Genomic DNA, 17,896 nt, shown 5'->3' on the forward strand with positions numbered 1-17,896 from the left:
TTTTCATTAAAAATTTCATAAAAAAGTCACCTTTCTTAAATTAATATATAAAACCCATATAAATTTAAGTAAAGTTATATAAATTTAAAAATTAAATTAAACTCTCTTATAAGTTATAACTAATATACCAATAATACCATGTTAGCTAGAGCCGCGTAAACACCTGTAAAAGGCTTAAATACTAAGATAAGTCCGTAAGAATACGTTTTTAGACCTTTTAAAATAAAGCTAATTAAGTTAGCTCCGAAATTAGGTACATATTCATATCCCTATTATAAATTAATATTGATTGTAACTTTACGAACTTTTACCCAAGAAAGCTCCCGAGTTCTGGATCTGGGCCTAAGGGCAGGTTTTATAAAGGTTATTTCCTCTGTCACGTCCCGAAAAGTTCAGGACACCGTTCTGCAAAAACCGCCATCGATATCCAGCCCAGCAAATCAGATACTCTGACACTGAAGGCAACAGCCAACAAATTTAACCGTAAAATGCGTACGCTAACTAACAACTTTTCGACTATCTCCAGTCAACAACTCCACCAAAGGGCCGGTATAGTCCGCCTCCAGCCCCAAGCTTATCAATCCCCCAATCTTGCTAGCCAGCGACTTCTTGCCCTCCACAGCAGCCCATATCTTGTCCTTCACGGCAAATTCCATCTGGAAATGAAGTAGCCAGCTTGTCAAACGGGTCGACTCATCCAACACGCTGAGCTGCGGATCAGGACCCAGCGTGATTTCCACATCTACGTTGTGACCCGAGCCGTGGGCAGGAATTCTCACAACCAGACCTGGCGTGTCTGGCACATCTTCCACGTGAATTTTGCAAGCAGTAACTACACCAGCTGCGCGCACTACAAGCGCAGGCGGAATCGTCATGACAGAGAGGAATTTGAATTCCCACGCCTTTGTAGATTCGGATACGCTCAGACGTCCCGTGGATTGTTTGTACTCGAGTTTGATCTTGCGGTACTCTACAGAATCGCCATTTGCTGGACTCGGTTTGGCACCAGCATCGTCGTCTGGATTCTCTAGGATGGTGAAGTCGCCGTCTTTCCCAACAACAATGATAACTCGGAGACAAGTCGGATTCAAACACCCGTTCTCTGGGAACACTTCTGCCTCAAGAGGAATGATTGATCCCTCGGGCGCGAGAACGGGAATCGTCTCGATCGAGCGGTACATTAGCATTTCTCGGTCGCCGTCGTAGACTGCCCCCGTGAAGATATCTACGTGCCGGCCTGGCGGGACCCAGACGTTGGCGCTGGCAAGGTTTGTGTCTGGATTTCTCGGCTCAACAATCGGCGCGACGACCAAGTGCGGCCCGAAGAAATATTCGTTGGGCTTCTCATATGCTTCACCACGAGTCGGATATCCCCAGTACAACGGTCGGACGAGAGGTTCAGCGCCGCCGAGGAGATTCGCCGTATGCAGGTAGGGAACCATTCTGTGTCGGAACTGCATAAATCCCTTCATTGCATAGTAGTGTTCTGCGCGGAAATTCCACGGCTCCTTGGACGTCCACTGGCTGTTGGAAGAGTGCAGCCGGAATATTGGTGAGAACACGCCATATTGAACCCATCGAGTGGCCATCTCGTCGTCTCGAATACCACCCATGTGGCCGCCGATGTCATGACTCCACCATCCGTAGCCAATATTAGAAGCGGTAGCTGTGAATTCGGGCTGGAACTGGAGCGATTCCCATGTTCGAATGGAATCTCCCGAAAAGCCGACTGGGTATCGGTGGCTACCTGGCCCTGCATATCGAGAGAATATGATGCCCTTTCCTTCGCCATTTTGGTTGATGTGGTCCTGGAAGTGGAAATGATTCAATAGCCAGAGCGGATCGAGGCTGGGAATTCGAGAGATGGGGCCTTGCTGCCAGTCGATCCACCAGAAATCGCAGGCTTCTTTCTCAATACTGCGATGGAGAACATACAGAAAGGCATCCATGAATTTCGGATCAGTGGGGTTGAATAAAATTGGTGCCTTTTTGGATGTATCGTGTCCAATGGCCTTGGCCATGGTCTCGTACAAGTGCTCGTGATGGTGAACACCGCCGTGAGGATGGTCATTCAACGTGATTTTCAAACCACGATCATGAAGGGCCTTTCCAAACCCAGGAGGATCAGGGAAGAGTTCTTTGTTCCAGCTATACCCTGTCCAGCCAGCGTGCGGGATATGATCGCCCTTGACTTGATGCCAGTCCATGTCCACGACGGCAACAGACAGAGGGATATCACGATCCGCAAACGCATCCATGAGTTGGATGTACTCACCTGCCGAATACGGATGATATCTACTCCACCAATTTCCCAATGCCCAACGTGGCAGAGCAGGTTGGCGGCCAGAAATATCATAAAACGCCTTCATAGCGCCTTTGTAATCGTGTCCGTAGACAAACATGTATCCATCGATACGGTCACCGCTTCTTCTAGGTGCGATGAAACCCTGCCTGTCAAAGAGCATGGTGTCGCTATCGTCAAGCGTGGCAAACCCTGAACGCGACAAAATACCCTCGCCCATGTCACAACGCCCATCGACTTCATCGAGTGTTCTAGCCGTACCGCCGAGGTTATCCTTTGCCGTCTCGCCATAGTGCCAGTCTGCCCCCCAAAGCGTAACTTTACTGGGGAATCCAATTACGAAACCGCTTCGACTGAACCGTCTCTTGTCATATGTGATGTGGAAGTTGCGAGCAACCACCTCGATGTGCTTCTCGGTGTCGGTGACGGTGAACTCTGGCGGGGTAAAGTTGCGGTTGACGGCAAAGGCCGAGGCACGGTCCTCAAAGACGCCATCTTCCGCCCATTCATATCGTAAAACTGTCTCGCTAAGAAGTGTGAAGCGGTATGTAGGGCCTGATACCACCGCCGCCGGATTTGCGAGGGGGTCGCAAGGAAATGCATATTTATCCATGGTGGTCGCGATTGGTACTTGCAAGAAGATGGGAAGTTCGGCCACCACCAGCTTCGAGGCTTACAAAAATCAAAAAGACTGGTATTATGACGAGGGATTGTGACAAGGGAATTGCCGAAAACCGGAACCATCGTTGTCTCTTGCAAAGGAGGAATGTTTATGCTCCAAGTGACCTGCTGAGCTTTCATGAATAACCAGCCCCCTTGGGGTTCGGCACTTGAAGTGGCGCTTGGAGTCAAGTGGCACCAGGACTCCAGGAGCTATTGTGGGGGGTCCTCGACCCCTCAAGCTGGTGGCACCTGGGAGAATGTGAAGACTCTGGGAACAAGAGCCGCCAGCCTGTTGAGATTTGTTGAACTTTGTTGGGCGGTTGGATGCTAATGCCGGCTGCAGATCCTCAGCTTTGTCAATAATCATATGCAGGCAGGGTGACCATAGATGGCCTTCATGTGCCTTCATGTGCTTTCATGTGCGCCTTCATGTACCTTGCTTGATGTGGCTTTGCGTGGCCATCTCGGGAGCCATTGTATGTGGTCTAGTCCATCCGGCCCTCGACCAGCCAAGCCAGTGTAACCAAAAAGTTCGGTAGTAAAAGGCAGTGCCATGTCACTTTCTCCGCCGACTTTTGCAAGTCAATTGCACATCGCCCTGCCGAATCCGCGCCACGCGGGGCGAAAAAGGTCGCAATCCGCCTGCTCATATTGCGGCAGCGAGATGCATGATAAGGGGGGAACATAAGAGAAACCAGCGCTGAAACGCAGCTGACTGCCTGCACTTCACGCTTGTCTTGCATTTTTCATGTTGCATCATGCCACGTCAGACCTCTCAAGACCAGGCTGTCTAGTCACCTCTCATCGCAAATGATGGTTGAACCGTACGTTATTGGATTGGGTGAATCCTCAAGGCATCTGCCTCTGCTTCCAGGTGGCTATCCGCTTCGCGAACCGCATTCCTCTCCTGCCCTGAAGGGAACCGCGTGCTTAGATATGGCCATGGCCTCCTTGCCAGTTCCGAGTTAGACATGCGAACCTGCAACTTATCAAGAAAGCTCGACCTGACTCCTCCAATTTCCAACAGGACGTTTTTTAATGAATGTAGAATATCGCCCATTCCCGCACATATACCATCTTTTTTGGTTGAGCCGGGTGAACAAGCCAGGATATCTAGCAACGCATCGGCCATTCGGAATACTTTGAGCTCCTGGGTCCGTCAAGTAAGTAGTCGAATCACTTGAAGAGCGTTTTGAATCACCTACCATTCCATAACCGTGTGCAAAGATTGAATCTGCCGATACAGACGGGAAAAGGCAGAGTAGCTCTCGGGCGATGGTTACTGGCAGGAGCAATGAAAACGCTTGATTTGATGAGTTGCGCGACATTTTGTAGTGTCTCATGGTATACTCCCATATGAGAAGCCTGATCCACTGCCGCGTTACAAACAAATCCACCTGCTGTACTTCGGTGAAGGACGAGTTGAGTGCAAGGGCACAAAGGTCCGACTGAGCAATGGCCACTTTGTCAGGATCCAGGACCGGTCTATGAGACGATGAGGTTTCCATGATACTGCTTTTTAGATGCGAAAAGAGATGGGTGAGAGATGAAAAAGCCCGCGTAATGGAGCCGAATTCGGTATCTGTCTCTTCACATGGTGGCCTTTGGTCGATGGGCACCAGCAACGCCGGAAAGCAGTTTTGGGCGCAAAACGTCCTATACTTTGTCAGTGTGTACCCGTGATCGCACAAGGTCGGGAATCTTACCTTTCCGATATGAATAATATCCAGAATATCCGCAGCTTCAGCGACCCCTCTTTTTGTTCTAGTGATTCATATGTCTCTTGCCGATCAAGCCCCAACCAATGCACCGATGATATCGACTCCCTTAGATATACGGCCGCAGTTCTGATCTTTGATGCATTTGCAAAGTAAATATGGAGGAAGAATGGCGTCAGTATCGATGATAGCTTTTGGCACTCCCGATAGTCGTATTGCTCCCTAATGGTTTGAGCGTCCCTAGCGAATCGGTAGGATGAAATGGTCGCCTCGCACAATTCTGTATGTTCTGGCAGCCGAAGTTGAGCGATAGACGCAGCACACACAGATGCTGCCAAGGCGTACGACTCAAGATCATTGACGTCGAGGATGAGCTTTGCGATCAAGTCGTCGACATCCACGACTGGCCAAACAGGGTACAGCCGATCCCGAAATATCCCCAAGTACTTGCAGTACTCACCAACGGGCAGCCGCCTAGGGCATGTCGGCGCTATGAAATCAAGACTTGAAGCAGCCTCGTTGCTAGATGCTGATGCAGGGCTTGAGCCAGAGCCAGTTAGAGGTCTGGGGGTTACAGAATTTTGCGTCAAGCGGCCGACACCTGGGTGCTCACAGTCAGTGCCAAGGCCTCTAAGGGGACAACAAGTCGAGATGACTCCTAATCGTAGCCTTCTACCTTCTTTTATCTTGCCACATGTCGCCGAGCGTGGGCCTTTGGGGCCTCGTTTGCCTCTGGTACGGAGAGAGGTGCAGTCTAGACCCCGAATCAAACACTCACAACAGGGTCGCTCAGCGTCACACTTTACTCTGCGGGATGAGCATGCATCACAGGAGCTCGAAATTCTCTTCTTCATTGTACAATGTTGCCAGATCGCGGGCAAGTGCGTGCAGACAGTCTCATCGGGAAAATTGAACTAGGCACGGGCTTACATCCTGAAAAAAACGACATCTGGACCCGAAGCACAGTGGGGCAGCCGAGGGCGATGTTTGGCCAGCTACGTACAGAGTCCACGAGCTTTCTGACCTCTGGAACCTGCCGGTCTTTGTCGCCAGGTCCATGTTTCGGCCCATTCTACCGGGACATGGCACAGCATAAAGTCGTATTACGTTGGTAAGTAGGAATCGCGACATACCGAGTACTGCGGTATTCTTGCATCCCGTTGTTCCACAAATGATAACGTTGTAAGAAGAGGTAGGATGACTTCCAGTCACATCGTACAGAATGTCCATTTTGCCCCAGCCTATTGCCTCTGCTGTGTTGAGGGAGCTCCAATTAAAATACCCAGGTAGTTAATCAACAGGGACCAGTAGGAATGCCAAAGCAACGACTCGTATCCAGGCAGCAATGTTTTCGTGCAAAGAATGCTATCCATTGCTCACCAGATTTCGAAAGGTTGAGTATGGTGGGAAACCGCGAAAATTTGTTCATTTAGGAACTGTATATTCCTAGATGTCAACTGGTATCTGTGTACGTATGAGCGATGGACAATCGATCCTGCTGGAGTCTACTTTGTGCGTACAACCTGAAGGGAAGCACCCGTTGCCAGAATTGGTCCAACCGACAGTCGACCACATGCGTGGATTTGCTGCCACGTAGCTGCCCCGCCTGCTTCATCTGATCGACGGCGTGCCTGGCGTTTCCGCCCTTCAAACATGCCAACTGAATGGCTGCATGTGGCACGATGCAAGGGCCTGTGGTCGCTCCTGCCTTCTTGTGCAGCAGTTTTAGTACGACGCACGTGATAGGCCAAGATCGAAAATCCCTTCTGCAAATTTGATGGCGCCCAAGAATTATTTAGCGAAATAAAATCTGGTTGCATTACCTGCTCGCCTCTCCTGTATAATCACAGGCAAACAAAGTTGACCCCTCCGAAACTCCTACACACCCTAGCCAGGTCCCCTGGTTTTTTTCTCTTCTGGGTCCCTTCTACACGGGTCGTCAACGGGAACCATAACGGCTCATGAATGCTGAAGGAGCCAATCAATCAGCTCGTCATCTACCCACAGAACATCTTTAGAGCTGCGTCAATCCTGAATTGTACCGTTGACCTTATGTATAGACTGGGTTAGCTGGCTTAAGCCTCGGTCTGCGGCACCTGGGTTTGCTGAGCTCTGGGACCCTGTGCTGCGGAGGAACAAGCGCACCGTGATTTCCTACTCGCTTCCTCCCTTTGCTCCAAGTTTGCTCCAACACACCTTCGTGCGACTGCGATTCTGCGGAAAGTTCCAATTGGTTTTTGGGGGACGGAGATTCCGCAAAAATGTCAAAAGCAACAAGTCTGAACGGCAGTGATAGCGAGTTCGAGTTCATCGAGACGCCCAAGGCCACTCCTCCCTCATTCGAGAAGGAAGAGAATTGCGGTGTTCGCACTACCAAGGTAAGTTTTTAGCGTCAAATTGGTGCAGCACAAACCCCCAGCCACGATACCTCCAAATGCCGGTCCAGGTCATCGGTGTGATCAATGGGCTGTTGTGATCTGATTTATGACAACAATTGTTGCAGCCTATTGGGATTCTTCTCACTCATTGACTGTCCTCCTTGCACATCACACAGCCTCGACTAATCTTTTGGGTTGCAGTACCCTTCCATCAAGAATGCGCCTCTTCCTGCCGATGGCCCAGGCTCCGACTCGTTCAGCAACACTGGTCTCATTACCCTCCTACTCGGAGTACCATACTATTTGAAATGGAAGGTTGGCGGCGGGCTCAAGACTTTCATATTTTTCGCTCTACTCGTCGACCTTCCTCTTCTGGCCGCGTGGTGGCTCGTGATTTCTACGATTAGTCCTCGCCGCAATGAGAAGGCTAAGCTTCCCGGCCGTCCGGTCGAATTCTATCTCGACTTTAAAAAAGAGGCTGATCGCGCCAAGTACCGTGGTTTGAACAAGATCCCAATGGAGACTTTCCATGAAATGTACTTTGACGGAGATGTTGATTTCAAGGGCGACTGCCTCGAGATCATGGAATACCGTCATGACTGGGCCAGCTTCCGATTTACCATTGGTCTGATCAAGTTTTTCCTGCTTGGCATGATCCCCGAGCTGATCATGCACACTCGTTCTCAAGGTAAGATCGAGCTGTCTAGACACCTCTGCGTCGACACCCAATATGCTAACTTGCATGTAGATGAGGAGCAGGTCCGTGACCACTACGACCGTGGCGATGATTTCTACGGCTGGTTCCTCGGCCCTCGCATGATTTACACTTCTGGTATCATTTCAGACATTGAGAAAGAAGAGACCCTAGAAGAGCTTCAAGACAATAAGCTCGCCATTGTGTGCGAGAAAATTGGCCTCCAGCCTGGTGAGAGGATGTTGGATATTGGTTGTGGTTGGGGTACCCTCGCACGATTTGCCAGCGAAAACTATGGTGCCCAAGTTACTGGTGTAACTCTTGGCCGCAACCAGACTGCCTGGGGCAACAGTGCTATGCGCAAGGTTGGCATTACAGAGGCTCAGAGCAAGATTCTGTGCATGGATTATCGGGATATCCCTGTACCTGAAGGAGGCTACAACAAGATTACGTGCCTTGAGATGGCTGAACATGTTGGTGTCCGCCACTTCTCCAGCTTTTTGACCCAGGTTTACGACATGCTCGACGACGACGGTGTATTCTTCCTTCAGATTGCCGGTCTCCGGAAGCCCTGGCAGTATGAGGATCTCATTTGGGGTCTGTTCATGAACAAATACGTCTTTCCTGGTGCCGATGCGTCGACTCCCCTGGGCTGGGTTGTCGATAAGCTGGAGGGCTCTGGCTTCGAGATCAAGGGTATCGATACTATCGGTGTTCACTACTCTGCTACCCTCTGGAGATGGTATCGCAACTGGATGGCTAATCGTGAGAAGGTGGAGGCCAAGTACGGCAAGCGATGGTTCCGTGTAAGTCGAGACGCACCGGCAAATAAATGTGAGATTTGAAACTGACGTGAGACCGATTAGATTTGGGAGTACTTTCTTGCCTACTCTACCATCGCCTCGCGACAGGGTACTGCCACCTGCTTCCAGATTACTCTGGTCAAGAATATCAACTCTACTCACCGAGTTGAGGGAATCAACTCGCAATTCGCCTTGTCTGGCGGCCTCAAAAACTTCAAGGGCGACCTCAAGGCCTGGGCTGCCAAGAATAACGTCGCCTCATCCACCGACTTCCATTCCTAAAAGTGCATCGGGGGCTGCACTGCAGCTCTCATGCCGTGTTGTTTGCTAAGAGTCTGATTTAGTTCAGATGAGACGGTTCGGCTGACATTCATGTTTGAATCCTTCCATGAACGTCAAAAACAAATGGCTTCTGGACGCTATTTTGGTTTCGAGGGTGCGGTGTTTTCAGTAACCAAGTTTTTAATATGTGTCGGGCTTGGGAACGTCAACTGGACTTGTTTTGGTGGCCGGGGCAATTTTTAAGTCGTAGAGACTGGATTGAAAAGTAATTAAAAAAAAAGCCACAGACATGGTTCTTAGTCGGCATAGTGTTTGAATTAAGCCACCCTGTGCTATGCTGCCCAAGTCATGGCAAGATGGTGATATTTTAGCACATGTGCCGTGATGCCATATTAGTCTCTTCTAACACATTCTGTGTTGCGGTCTCACCGTTTAGCCCAGGCATATTGCGACCAAAGTCTCCTTACAAATCATCTTGCCTATTCAATAAATCATCTAATCACTGTCATCGAGCATATTCCTCTACCCCAGCTGCCCTCTCTGTGGGGATCCTGGGCTACTGGTAGTCCGGCCTGCCGGGATCAAATTGCAGTTGGCACCGTGGGGCCTCGGACAACTCAACTCAACCGGCCGAGTCAACACACCCGTCACACACGCAGCGTCTTCAACATATATACTTTATCATCTCACCAACCAACACCAAACTCATAAAAGAAAGCACAACCCGCCAAAATGAAACGCCTACCAAAACACCCATCATTACCATCACTCACCATGCGCCGTGTGCTCCCCCAAAAACGGCCCTTCTCACCCTCATCCTCCCCCATCGCCAACGACCTGCAAAGCCGTCCGCCCAAGCTCATCCCCGACTACCTCAGTCCCATGCCCTCGCACCTCCTCGCCACAACTCTATGCGACCTCCTGCACGCCCCGACCCCCTCGTCACCCACGATACAATCGCCCCCCGAGGTCCTCCCCGAAGGCCACCACCTAGTCTACTTCCCGATCCAAACGGCGCCGTCAAAACTGGCCCCTGACGGCGCAGACCTCGACCATTCCCCCGGGCCAGAGTTCCCGCGCCGAATGTGGGCCGGCGGCGAGGTAAGTTTCCACAAAGGGTGGAGGGAGGGCCTCATCATGGACGGGCGGCCGTGGCGCTGCAAAGAGGAAATAGGGGACGTGAGAGTCGAGGGAGACGAGGGGCAGGAGAAGGTATTCGTAGATGTGTGGAGGAGGTACGGCGCCCAGCGGGAGTGGGACATTGAAGAGCGGCGGACGCTGGTGTTTATGAGGAACACCGACGGCCAGCTGGCTTCTGCCCCTCGGCGAGCCACGACATGTGAGTCCCCAGAGGGTCATGTGTCCTCTGTGAACGAATTATTGATGGTATTTTTTTTATAGTTCCCCATGCGGCAAGTTGGTCGGCAAAGCTTGTCCCAACGCCAACGCACCTGTTTCACTTCTCGGCGCTGACGTTCAACGCGCACTCTATTCACATTGATCCTTTGTATGCGCGGTCTACCGACGGCCATAGGGATTTACTTGTGCACGGGCCGCTGACGCTGGCGCTCATGCTGAGCGTGCTGGGGGGCGGCGTGCAGCGGATATCGTACAGGAACCACGCGCCGCTCTATGTTAACGAGCAGATGAGGGTTTGCGTGCGGAAGCCGGACAACGGGGCCAGCTGGGATGTCTGGGTTGAAGGGCCAGAGGGGGGGTTAGCTGTTCGGGGGAAGGCGGTGATGGATACGTAGATGTGTATTACTCGGGGCTTTTTACGCATTCAGCGAAGACATGTTGGATCTATTCAAGACAAAACTACCACTTTCCCATGCCCTGTATGATACAAAACGCCAATCCTCCGAGATATAACGCGATGAAAAGGGGGGGGGAAAATGTCTAGTCTGCCCAGCCGAATACTTCACTGATGGAGAGTGTATTGCTCCTCAGCCCCGTCAGCGTCACCAACAAGACGACCAAGTCGAGCACCACCAGCAAGACCGCCGCCATCATGTACCGCGGGCAAAACACCCGATACAGCATCAGGTGTCTCCGCAGCCAGCCCGCCCAGCTCATTGTCGTCAACGTCTCGACGGCATAGTAGGCAATAAATACGCCGAGGCTGCGGGTGACTGTCTCCAATACGCCCTTCTGCTTCGGCCCGACCTTCCATACCGCAAGGAGGGGAACACATACGGCGGCGAGGATCTGGCCACCGAATGTGTTGAGGGTGACGACGATGGGAGTCCACGGGTAGCGGATGGTGAAGAGGGGAATGAAGGCACTGTCCCACTGGATGCTGGACAGGACGGCTTGGTGACCGGTTTTGAAGTAGTAGAAATTTCCGAGGATGGCGAGCATAACAGGGCCAATGGTTTCGTTTCTAAGGTTGTTGAGGTCGACGACTTCAGCGAGCGATAGGATCTGCCACATCATCAGGGCGAGGGCTCCGGAACCCATGGGCTTGGTTAGAAGGAGACAAGCGGCAAGTATGTTGATGGGCAGGAGAAGATAGCGGGAGCCCAGAGCGTTGCTGTATCCGAGGATGGCGACTCGTGCCTGGCCTGTTCTCGAAGCCGTCGAGACGATGGAAACGCTGGGCGGCGCCCAAATGAACGCTGTTGTGCCCGCGACCAGGGAGAGTGCGAGAATGGTCTGGGCCAAGTAAACGCCAACATTTTTGAGCGTTCCTTCGGATAGCTTACCAGCGAGCCACCGACCGTTGTTTGCGGCGTCAATGGTCCAGTAAATGGCAGACATGAACAGTCCGACACGAAACACGTATCCGATCCAAGTGGGCGCCAGGCCTTCGTATGATCTAGTAGGTGTAAGGAAAGATTTAATGACTGAAGGGAGAGCAATGAAAACAGTAAAAGGCACGATCAGCTGCCAGGGGGACACTGTCGAGGTGCCTGAGGCGTAGTATGTCGACACGCAAAAGGGCATTTGCTCCTCGCGGCAGAGCTTGGAATAGGACGCAAGGCGGCCGAGAAGGATAAATACGACCGAATGGTAGATGGCCATTGTGCGGTCTACCTTGGACTCGAGACGGAACGCAGAAATTGCCGATGTGAGACCAAAAGTCGCGACAAAGAAGAGGAGAATCTGGTCCTCCCAGATGGTATACGAGTTGGATGCGAAACCAATGGAATGGCTGAGAGTAAACACCACAGAGAGCCAACCCCAAAAAGTCTTGGGGAGGAGGTTCGTGATTGTCTTCCCGCTCTCAAGGAGCGAGGAGCCAACGGCGGTCATCATGAGAACCACAACGAGAGTGGCTAGTCGGTCCATCGGTTGCTGTCTATAAAGACCGGCGGCAATCAAGGTGCCGATAATAAAGAGAAAGCGGGCATCCCACATGCCACGAAGCATATTCCTATGATAGAATTGATCAACATGAGGTTCGGCTTCGCCCTTGAAGTCCAGGACCTCCAATTTCTTCTCCGCATAGTCCAGTTCGACGTCATTCATCACGGCGAATTCGTCTTCCTCAGTTCTAGAGGAGTAGAGTACAAGAAGCACAACGCCGATTGCCGCGACAATGACGCCGAAAATCATGCGAGGAACATCAAACCGGGCCCAGAGATCTTTGCATACGCTGAGAGTCTCCTCCTGGAACCTGATGTAGGCTTTATAAGCATCTTGGTGAGAGTTGCTCCGCACCGCGTTGGCTTCTGTCCACAGGCCAGCGGGAGAATTGGCATCTGTGCTGTGCGACATTCCACGAGCCTCAAAATACGACTTTTGGTATCTCTCTATCCCAGCAGATGCCATGCGAGACACGGCCGCGAGATTTGCCCAGTCATTGCCATTGGGACCAGCGAAAGCTTCTTCGATAGGGCGACCTAGATTATTGTATGGTATGGGGATGCCCAACAGAAGCGAAAGCGTCGGCACCAAATCGATTTGATTGACGGGTCTAATCTTGGCCGTGGCAGGAGGTGTTGCATGTTGCGGCAATGTTCGTCCAAAAACCGGCGTCTTTGAGTACATCCATAGCGCAGCCTCCACTTCATCGTCGCTTTCACCACCATGGTCACCTTTGGCATCCATTCCATGATCGCCCATGACGACTAACAGTGTATCGTCGTCAATGGCAGCGGCAAGGTCGCGAATAAATCTATCCATCTGCTTCAACTTGTCATTCATTTGCTTGTGGTTTGGACCAAAGCGGTGACCAGCGTGGTCAACACCCAAACAATGTCCGATGAGCAAGTCCCACTGATCCTTTTTGCCGGGCTCCATCAACGGGAAGATATTGCTAATCACTCCATTGTCAACGGTATGCAGATCCGGGACGTTGAAACTAGGGTAGGCCTTGCTGATATTTGGTTCAAAGTACCCTGGGAACAGATCCCACCAAGTATCATCTCCCAGATGCGCAATCTTCTTACCAGCATTCTTAAGCTGCATAAGAATATTGTCCTCATCGATCGCCGACCCCGCGAAATTGCTACCTGCGTCAATAAACGTAGGTAGGGTGCCGGTCGTCAGTCCCTTCAATCGCTGCAGCGTCGTGGTCGGGGGGTCGGCAATGAAGGGTCGCAGGAACGCATTGCGAGGTGACTTGACGGCCGTTTCGTATAAAAATGGGAACGCATTATGAAATTCCTGCTGCTTGGCAGGATCCTCTGGGACCGTAAAGTCGTAGCGCAGAGCGTCGATGATGACCACTACGGCGCGATCGAAAGTCTTGGGATGCCAGCAGCCTTTGCGAATATCCAAGGGCGCCAGTTTACTCTCAATGGGAGGGATCGTGCAATTTGACTTATCCTCCAGCACCAGTCGAGTCAACAGAAAGCCACTTGTGAACAACCAAATGCCAACAGCATGGATCACCAGCAACCACGTCCAAAAGGCGATGGTCCACCACCACCGTTTCTCGTACGACTTTTGCCGCCGCTCATTCAGCCTCTCGCGCTGTCGTTCTAGGGCTTGCGCAGCTTCTCGCTGGCTTGGCTGACCAAGCGCCTCGGCTTCGGCATCGTTGGCTGCTTGTATGCGCTTCGCTCTGGCCCATTGTTCCGCAATTGCTTTGTAGTCGGTCTGGGGGGGTTGCGGCGCGGACGGCGATGGTGAAGACGACTGCGGCGTGGCCCTTGCCTTGGACTTGGGACTCCGTCGCGGCATCTTGGTCTATTGGCTTCCGCGCGTCAATCCCATGGCCATTGGCGGCCCCGAAGCTCTGGCAGACGTATGGAAGAAGAAAGGAGAAGTTGGCGAGGACCGAGGACAGCTGCTCATCAGGGACACAGAGTTTGTCTGTGGAGCTTGAAGGGTAATAACCTGCAATCCCAGTGGCGCCGGCCATCTTCAGCCCAGGGAGTTGGTTGGAGTGGAGCGTGGTCGACCCATCAGCGACTTGACCCTGACGCTCCGTGTCTGGCGCATTTTTGACATGGATTTTCTCACTATGAAGATCAAGCTGGAGATCCACAGCCTGACCAGTCAGAGCCGGTCGATGTCGCAGACTCACAGCTAAGGGCATGAGTGCATGCTGGTTGCACCTTCCTGGCCAACGTCAAAGAGGATGCGTGAAACTGGTTTTCTTTTCGGATCTAGTTCTAGTTCATTCATAACATGTCATCCCATTACTTGGTCTCAAATTACATGCCATTCCGTCTCAGGTCCCAACTTCCCATGCAACTGCCTCAAACAGACGCCAGCGTGGAACACCGTCGTGGCATCACACTCGCCCAAGTCTAGCACATATATACTCTGCAGCTTGCTAAATACAGGAAGATAAGCAATAGGCATCATTCTGCACCCGAAAAAGCGCCCACAATATATACACATTTGCGCTAATTTGCAGCCACATCGCAAAAGAAACCCCATGCCTCGTTCAAGGGCGCAATCAAATCAAACCAACCGATGCATCATGATCCCCAAAACACGGCGTATGAATTATGCATCGTCAAGAATGAATCCAGTTCATCTTTAATCAAACATATCCAGCTCCGATGGCCGGGCACTACCAGCTCCTCGCCGTTCAAGTCGACGTCGGCGTCTTCTATCTTCTGCAGCCGCCGAGTCGCTGCCTTTGCCAGGGCCACTTGGTGAGGGAGTCATTTGGCTCCATGTGGCATGGCTGCCAGGGCTTCCCAGGCTAGACATCGTTTCGTGAGCCATTGGAGAGGATCCCGATGGCCCCGGCTGCGGTTGCCCGGAGTAGTATGCTGAGTCCTTGTTTTTCCTTGATCCCTTGGCAAAGGCAGGGTTGGGGGGAGACAACGGACCGAGCTGGTCCTCCTGTGCCTCCGCCCTTCGTTCAGCTGATCGCTCTGCTCTTCTCTGGCTCGAGTCTCGTCTGTAACCACGGCCATAGCTAGGTGATTCCAAGCCTGAGACGCTGCTGTCGGAGCCTGCTCGGCTTCTCTGCCCTCCGGCAGCTCTTTGTTCTTCTTCAGTCAACCGACGCAAGGTGACATTTCTATCCCTGTCGTCGTGCATCTTTACTTTAACGCTGACAGGCTGGCTAGAGGGTGATCCGTATCGATCTCTCTCTGACGCAGCAAGTCCGCCTGCTCTAGCTGCGGCGGCGGCGGCTGCTCGCTCTCCAGCCCGCCTCCGCCGCTCAGATGGTCGCCTCTGGGGCCGGCTATCGATAGACGACAGTTGCGACTGTGACTCGGCTTCTGAATGTAAAACGCCCCGAGGGTCTGGTGGCATGGGCGGCATGGAAACAGATCCACTTCTGGCGCGTGATCGTGACCGTGATCTAGAATGGCCGCCAGGTCCTGGGACTGGAACGATTGGAGGGGCGGTCCCAGTTTGTGTTGAAGTTGGGCCAGCAGTGTATGAGCTTCCTACTGGTCGTGTATCGAACGACGACTCCGTCAGATCTGTCATCTCTGATAAGGCTGAAGATCCAGGATGTCCAGTGCCTCGCCTCACTGGAGGAGGCCGTCGAGAGTTCCGTCGAGAAGGAGACGGGTATCCATCGCCAGTAAACCGAGAGCCAGAAACCCCAGATCTCATGTCTTCCTCGTCGCGATATCTCTCTTCTTCTTTCCTGGCTCGTCTATCGGCAAGCTTCTTAGCAAACCAACCCATTCCCAGGCCTCCAAGGATACCTTTGGCCAAGCCGCCTCCGTGCCGGTCATCTCGTGGTCGTCGTGATGGGCTCACATATGACGAATAGTCGGAGTCTTCGTAATCACCACGGCCGCGGGAATGAAGTGGTTGAGGTGTCACCGGTCGTCCTGGACCACCTCTGCCCGGAGGGTTTGCTGAGGGGGGCAATAGTGATGTCTGCGTTTCATCTGGTCGTCGCGGATAGTCCGTATAATCACTACTAAATTCGCTCAGGGTGGTGCCGTCTCCTCGTCCAGACCTATGCCGGCGAGGCGTTTCGGTTGAAACAGCAGAGTACTCCTCATCTCGTCTGTCATTTCGTCGACTCATCATGCCAGAAACCAGCTTTCCAGCACCAATAGCACCGGCTGTGGTTGCTAACACTTTCATAAACCCGCCGCCACTCCTCCTGGGCGGCTCGGAATACTTTTCGCTGATATAACTTTCTGAGCCCCGTCGCGAAGGAAGGACTTCGGGACCACGGCTGCTAATGAAGGAACGTGATCTGCTGGGACTGAGGTCTCGCTCCTTGTTCTGATTCCGTCGGCGCAACAAGGCCCAAATACCCGCACCAGCAGCAAGGGGACCGAGCCACTTCATCCAATTGCTCCGTTCATGTCTTGGCCCTTGCGAGAAGTATTCAGACTCGGTCACCCGCGTGTGGCCCGCTTCAGATCGAGCCCCGCCATGGTACATTTCCCGGCGACCCTCGGCTCGATAGCTCAAAATGAAGTACACCAAGAATAGGAAGCTCATCCAGAGGGTGTATAGAATAAATAAGTACTTGGGTGATCCATATAGTGTAAGGCCCAAGGGGACCTGGACGATGCCCAGAAGAGCAATTGCTCTGCCGGACCACTGATGGATTGTAATGCGAAGCGACCTGATTTTGGTGATATGGCGTACCAGTCGACCTCCAACAAGCTGCAGAATGAATAAGACGAAAATAGCAACGCCAATGCCATGGTGGGGGTTTGTTAAATTCCGCTCCGGACCGACAGCGAAGAAACCCAAGATAAAAACGGCTAGAAGCATCAGTCCAGAGAAGACCTGGAGCTGTGCATGGTATACGACTGCGAAACCCGGCTCTCGCGAGTAGAACCTGGCTAACATGACCGAGACGGGGACAAAAAGGAGAAAAATGAGGGCTCCCATAATGCCGTGGGCTAAGACGATTCGATGGTATTGAGGAAGAGTAGCGAAACGATTACCCATGCCTGCAGGAGCAAGTTAGTTGCACGGCAACGAGGAAGCAAATGAAGCCGGTCAGGGCATCGTACCATTGTACCGCATCGTATCGAAATTGACGCCCTGGAGATTAGGAAGCAGAAAGGTATTTTTTGAAAACTCCCATGTTCCATCTCCAACAGTCATGGTGCCCGATCCATAGCTCGCCGAGCCAGGCGCAGAGAACTGGTCTCCTTGGGGCGCCATCACGGCAGCGGCGGCAACGCGGGCCGCAATTATTTACTGAGCAAAATTGTCCTCTTTGCTGGTGATCTCGGAACAGGCCGTTTTCTGCCATCCGCCTGGGGGGGATCAACGAAGTCGACGGGTCGAAAAGCGTCAAAGGAATGCGGCAACGCCCGAGCCCGGGGTGGTGGTCGATTATCTGGAATGCGGCAGGATATGTAAGTCGGACACCGCTTGTTTTGAGCGGACCCTGGAAACGGGCTCGAAAATCGTTTGGGCAGAGGAGAAAATGGATACTGGAAGATGATGTTTGGTTGGAGTGTATGGATGGGAGCACGAAAGATTCACAAGGCATGCAGGAGAAAAAGAGAAACATACATGCGACTCAGCCAGTCCGAGATGGCCAAGACTATTGATGCAACACCGAGCACATGGGAGGCAGCTTGAGCTTTTTTTCCCTGCCCAACTACGCTGCTGGTCCCTGGAGCTGCGTGGTTGCGCGGGGTGACGACGCAGATCTTGGCCAGTCTACCAATGGGAGGCACGTATTGGGTCGGGAGCGGGGCGGT

At 52.3% G+C, this 17,896-nt stretch overlaps 6 protein-coding genes across 7 annotated transcripts; 2 read left to right on the forward strand and 4 right to left on the reverse strand.

The window, feature by feature from the left end:
* Window positions 1-291: 291 nt before the first annotated feature.
* On the reverse strand, window positions 292-3,227 carry J3458_008753 (uncharacterized protein). The gene has a single exon (XM_007817784.2). It carries the CDS (start codon window positions 2,913-2,915, stop codon window positions 498-500), a length of 2,418 nt encoding a protein of 805 aa, XP_007815975.2. The 5' UTR covers window positions 2,916-3,227; the 3' UTR covers window positions 292-497.
* A 567-nt stretch (window positions 3,228-3,794) lies between these two features.
* Window positions 3,795-4,473, reverse strand: J3458_008754 (uncharacterized protein; the record flags this gene model as incomplete). Its single annotated transcript, XM_007817783.2, has 2 exons — window positions 3,795-4,115; window positions 4,171-4,473. The coding sequence occupies 2 exons, from the start codon at window positions 4,471-4,473 to the stop codon at window positions 3,795-3,797; spliced, it is 624 nt and encodes a 207-aa protein (XP_007815974.2).
* Window positions 4,474-6,514: 2,041 nt separating this feature from the next.
* Window positions 6,515-9,295, forward strand: MT2_1 (Sphingolipid C9-methyltransferase 2). Its single transcript, XM_066119371.1, has 4 exons — window positions 6,515-7,061; window positions 7,263-7,749; window positions 7,810-8,561; window positions 8,622-9,295. Exons 1-4 carry the CDS (start codon window positions 6,945-6,947, stop codon window positions 8,838-8,840), a joined length of 1,575 nt encoding a protein of 524 aa, XP_065975163.1. The 5' UTR covers window positions 6,515-6,944; the 3' UTR covers window positions 8,841-9,295.
* A 3-nt stretch (window positions 9,296-9,298) lies between these two features.
* GPI13_1 (mannose-ethanolamine phosphotransferase gpi13) lies at window positions 9,299-14,094 on the reverse strand. The gene has a single exon (XM_007817780.2). It carries the CDS (start codon window positions 13,968-13,970, stop codon window positions 10,740-10,742), a length of 3,231 nt encoding a protein of 1,076 aa, XP_007815971.1. The 5' UTR covers window positions 13,971-14,094; the 3' UTR covers window positions 9,299-10,739.
* J3458_008756 (uncharacterized protein) lies at window positions 9,615-10,594 on the forward strand (the record flags this gene model as incomplete). The annotated part of the gene is made up of 2 exons (XM_007817781.1): window positions 9,615-10,179; window positions 10,242-10,594. The coding sequence occupies 2 exons, from the start codon at window positions 9,615-9,617 to the stop codon at window positions 10,592-10,594; spliced, it is 918 nt and encodes a 305-aa protein (XP_007815972.1).
* Window positions 14,095-14,145: 51 nt separating the features above from the next.
* On the reverse strand, window positions 14,146-17,829 carry J3458_008758 (uncharacterized protein). Of its 2 annotated transcripts, XM_007817779.2 has the most exons (2): window positions 17,195-17,829; window positions 14,146-17,131 (listed from the first exon to the last, which is right to left on the reverse strand). In XM_007817779.2, the coding sequence occupies exons 1-2, from the start codon at window positions 17,346-17,348 to the stop codon at window positions 14,778-14,780; spliced, it is 2,508 nt and encodes an 835-aa protein (XP_007815970.2). In that variant the 5' UTR covers window positions 17,349-17,829; the 3' UTR covers window positions 14,146-14,777. The 2 variants fall into 2 exon arrangements, with proteins under 2 accessions (XP_007815970.2, XP_065975164.1); XM_066119372.1 differs by having other exon boundaries at window positions 14,248-17,829.
* Between the last annotated feature and the right edge of the window lie 67 nt (window positions 17,830-17,896).

Source organism: Metarhizium acridum (assembly GCF_019434415.1).
Source record: "Metarhizium acridum strain ARSEF 324 chromosome Unknown scaffold_141, whole genome shotgun sequence".
NCBI classification, from domain to species: domain Eukaryota; kingdom Fungi; phylum Ascomycota; class Sordariomycetes; order Hypocreales; family Clavicipitaceae; genus Metarhizium; species Metarhizium acridum.

What these genes read in the sequence shown, in the direction of transcription:
- J3458_008753 (XM_007817784.2), bottom strand. Translation starts at nt 2,915, where the DNA reads ATGGATAAATATGCATTTCCTTGCGACCCCCTCGCAAATCCGGCGGCG.
- MT2_1 (XM_066119371.1), top strand. Translation starts at nt 6,945, where the DNA reads ATGTCAAAAGCAACAAGTCTGAACGGCAGTGATAGCGAGTTCGAGTTC. An exon ending in CATGCACACTCGTTCTCAAG is followed by an intron (nt 7,750 to 7,809) that starts GTAAGATCGAGC and finishes ACTTGCATGTAG; the next exon opens with ATGAGGAGCAGGTCCGTGAC. An exon ending in ACGGCAAGCGATGGTTCCGT is followed by an intron (nt 8,562 to 8,621) that starts GTAAGTCGAGAC and finishes GAGACCGATTAG; the next exon opens with ATTTGGGAGTACTTTCTTGC.
- GPI13_1 (XM_007817780.2), bottom strand. Translation starts at nt 13,970, where the DNA reads ATGCCGCGACGGAGTCCCAAGTCCAAGGCAAGGGCCACGCCGCAGTCG.
- J3458_008758 (XM_007817779.2), bottom strand. Translation starts at nt 17,348, where the DNA reads ATGGCGCCCCAAGGAGACCAGTTCTCTGCGCCTGGCTCGGCGAGCTAT. An exon ending in CGATACGATGCGGTACAATG is followed by an intron (nt 17,132 to 17,194) that starts GTACGATGCCCT and finishes TTGCTCCTGCAG; the next exon opens with GCATGGGTAATCGTTTCGCT.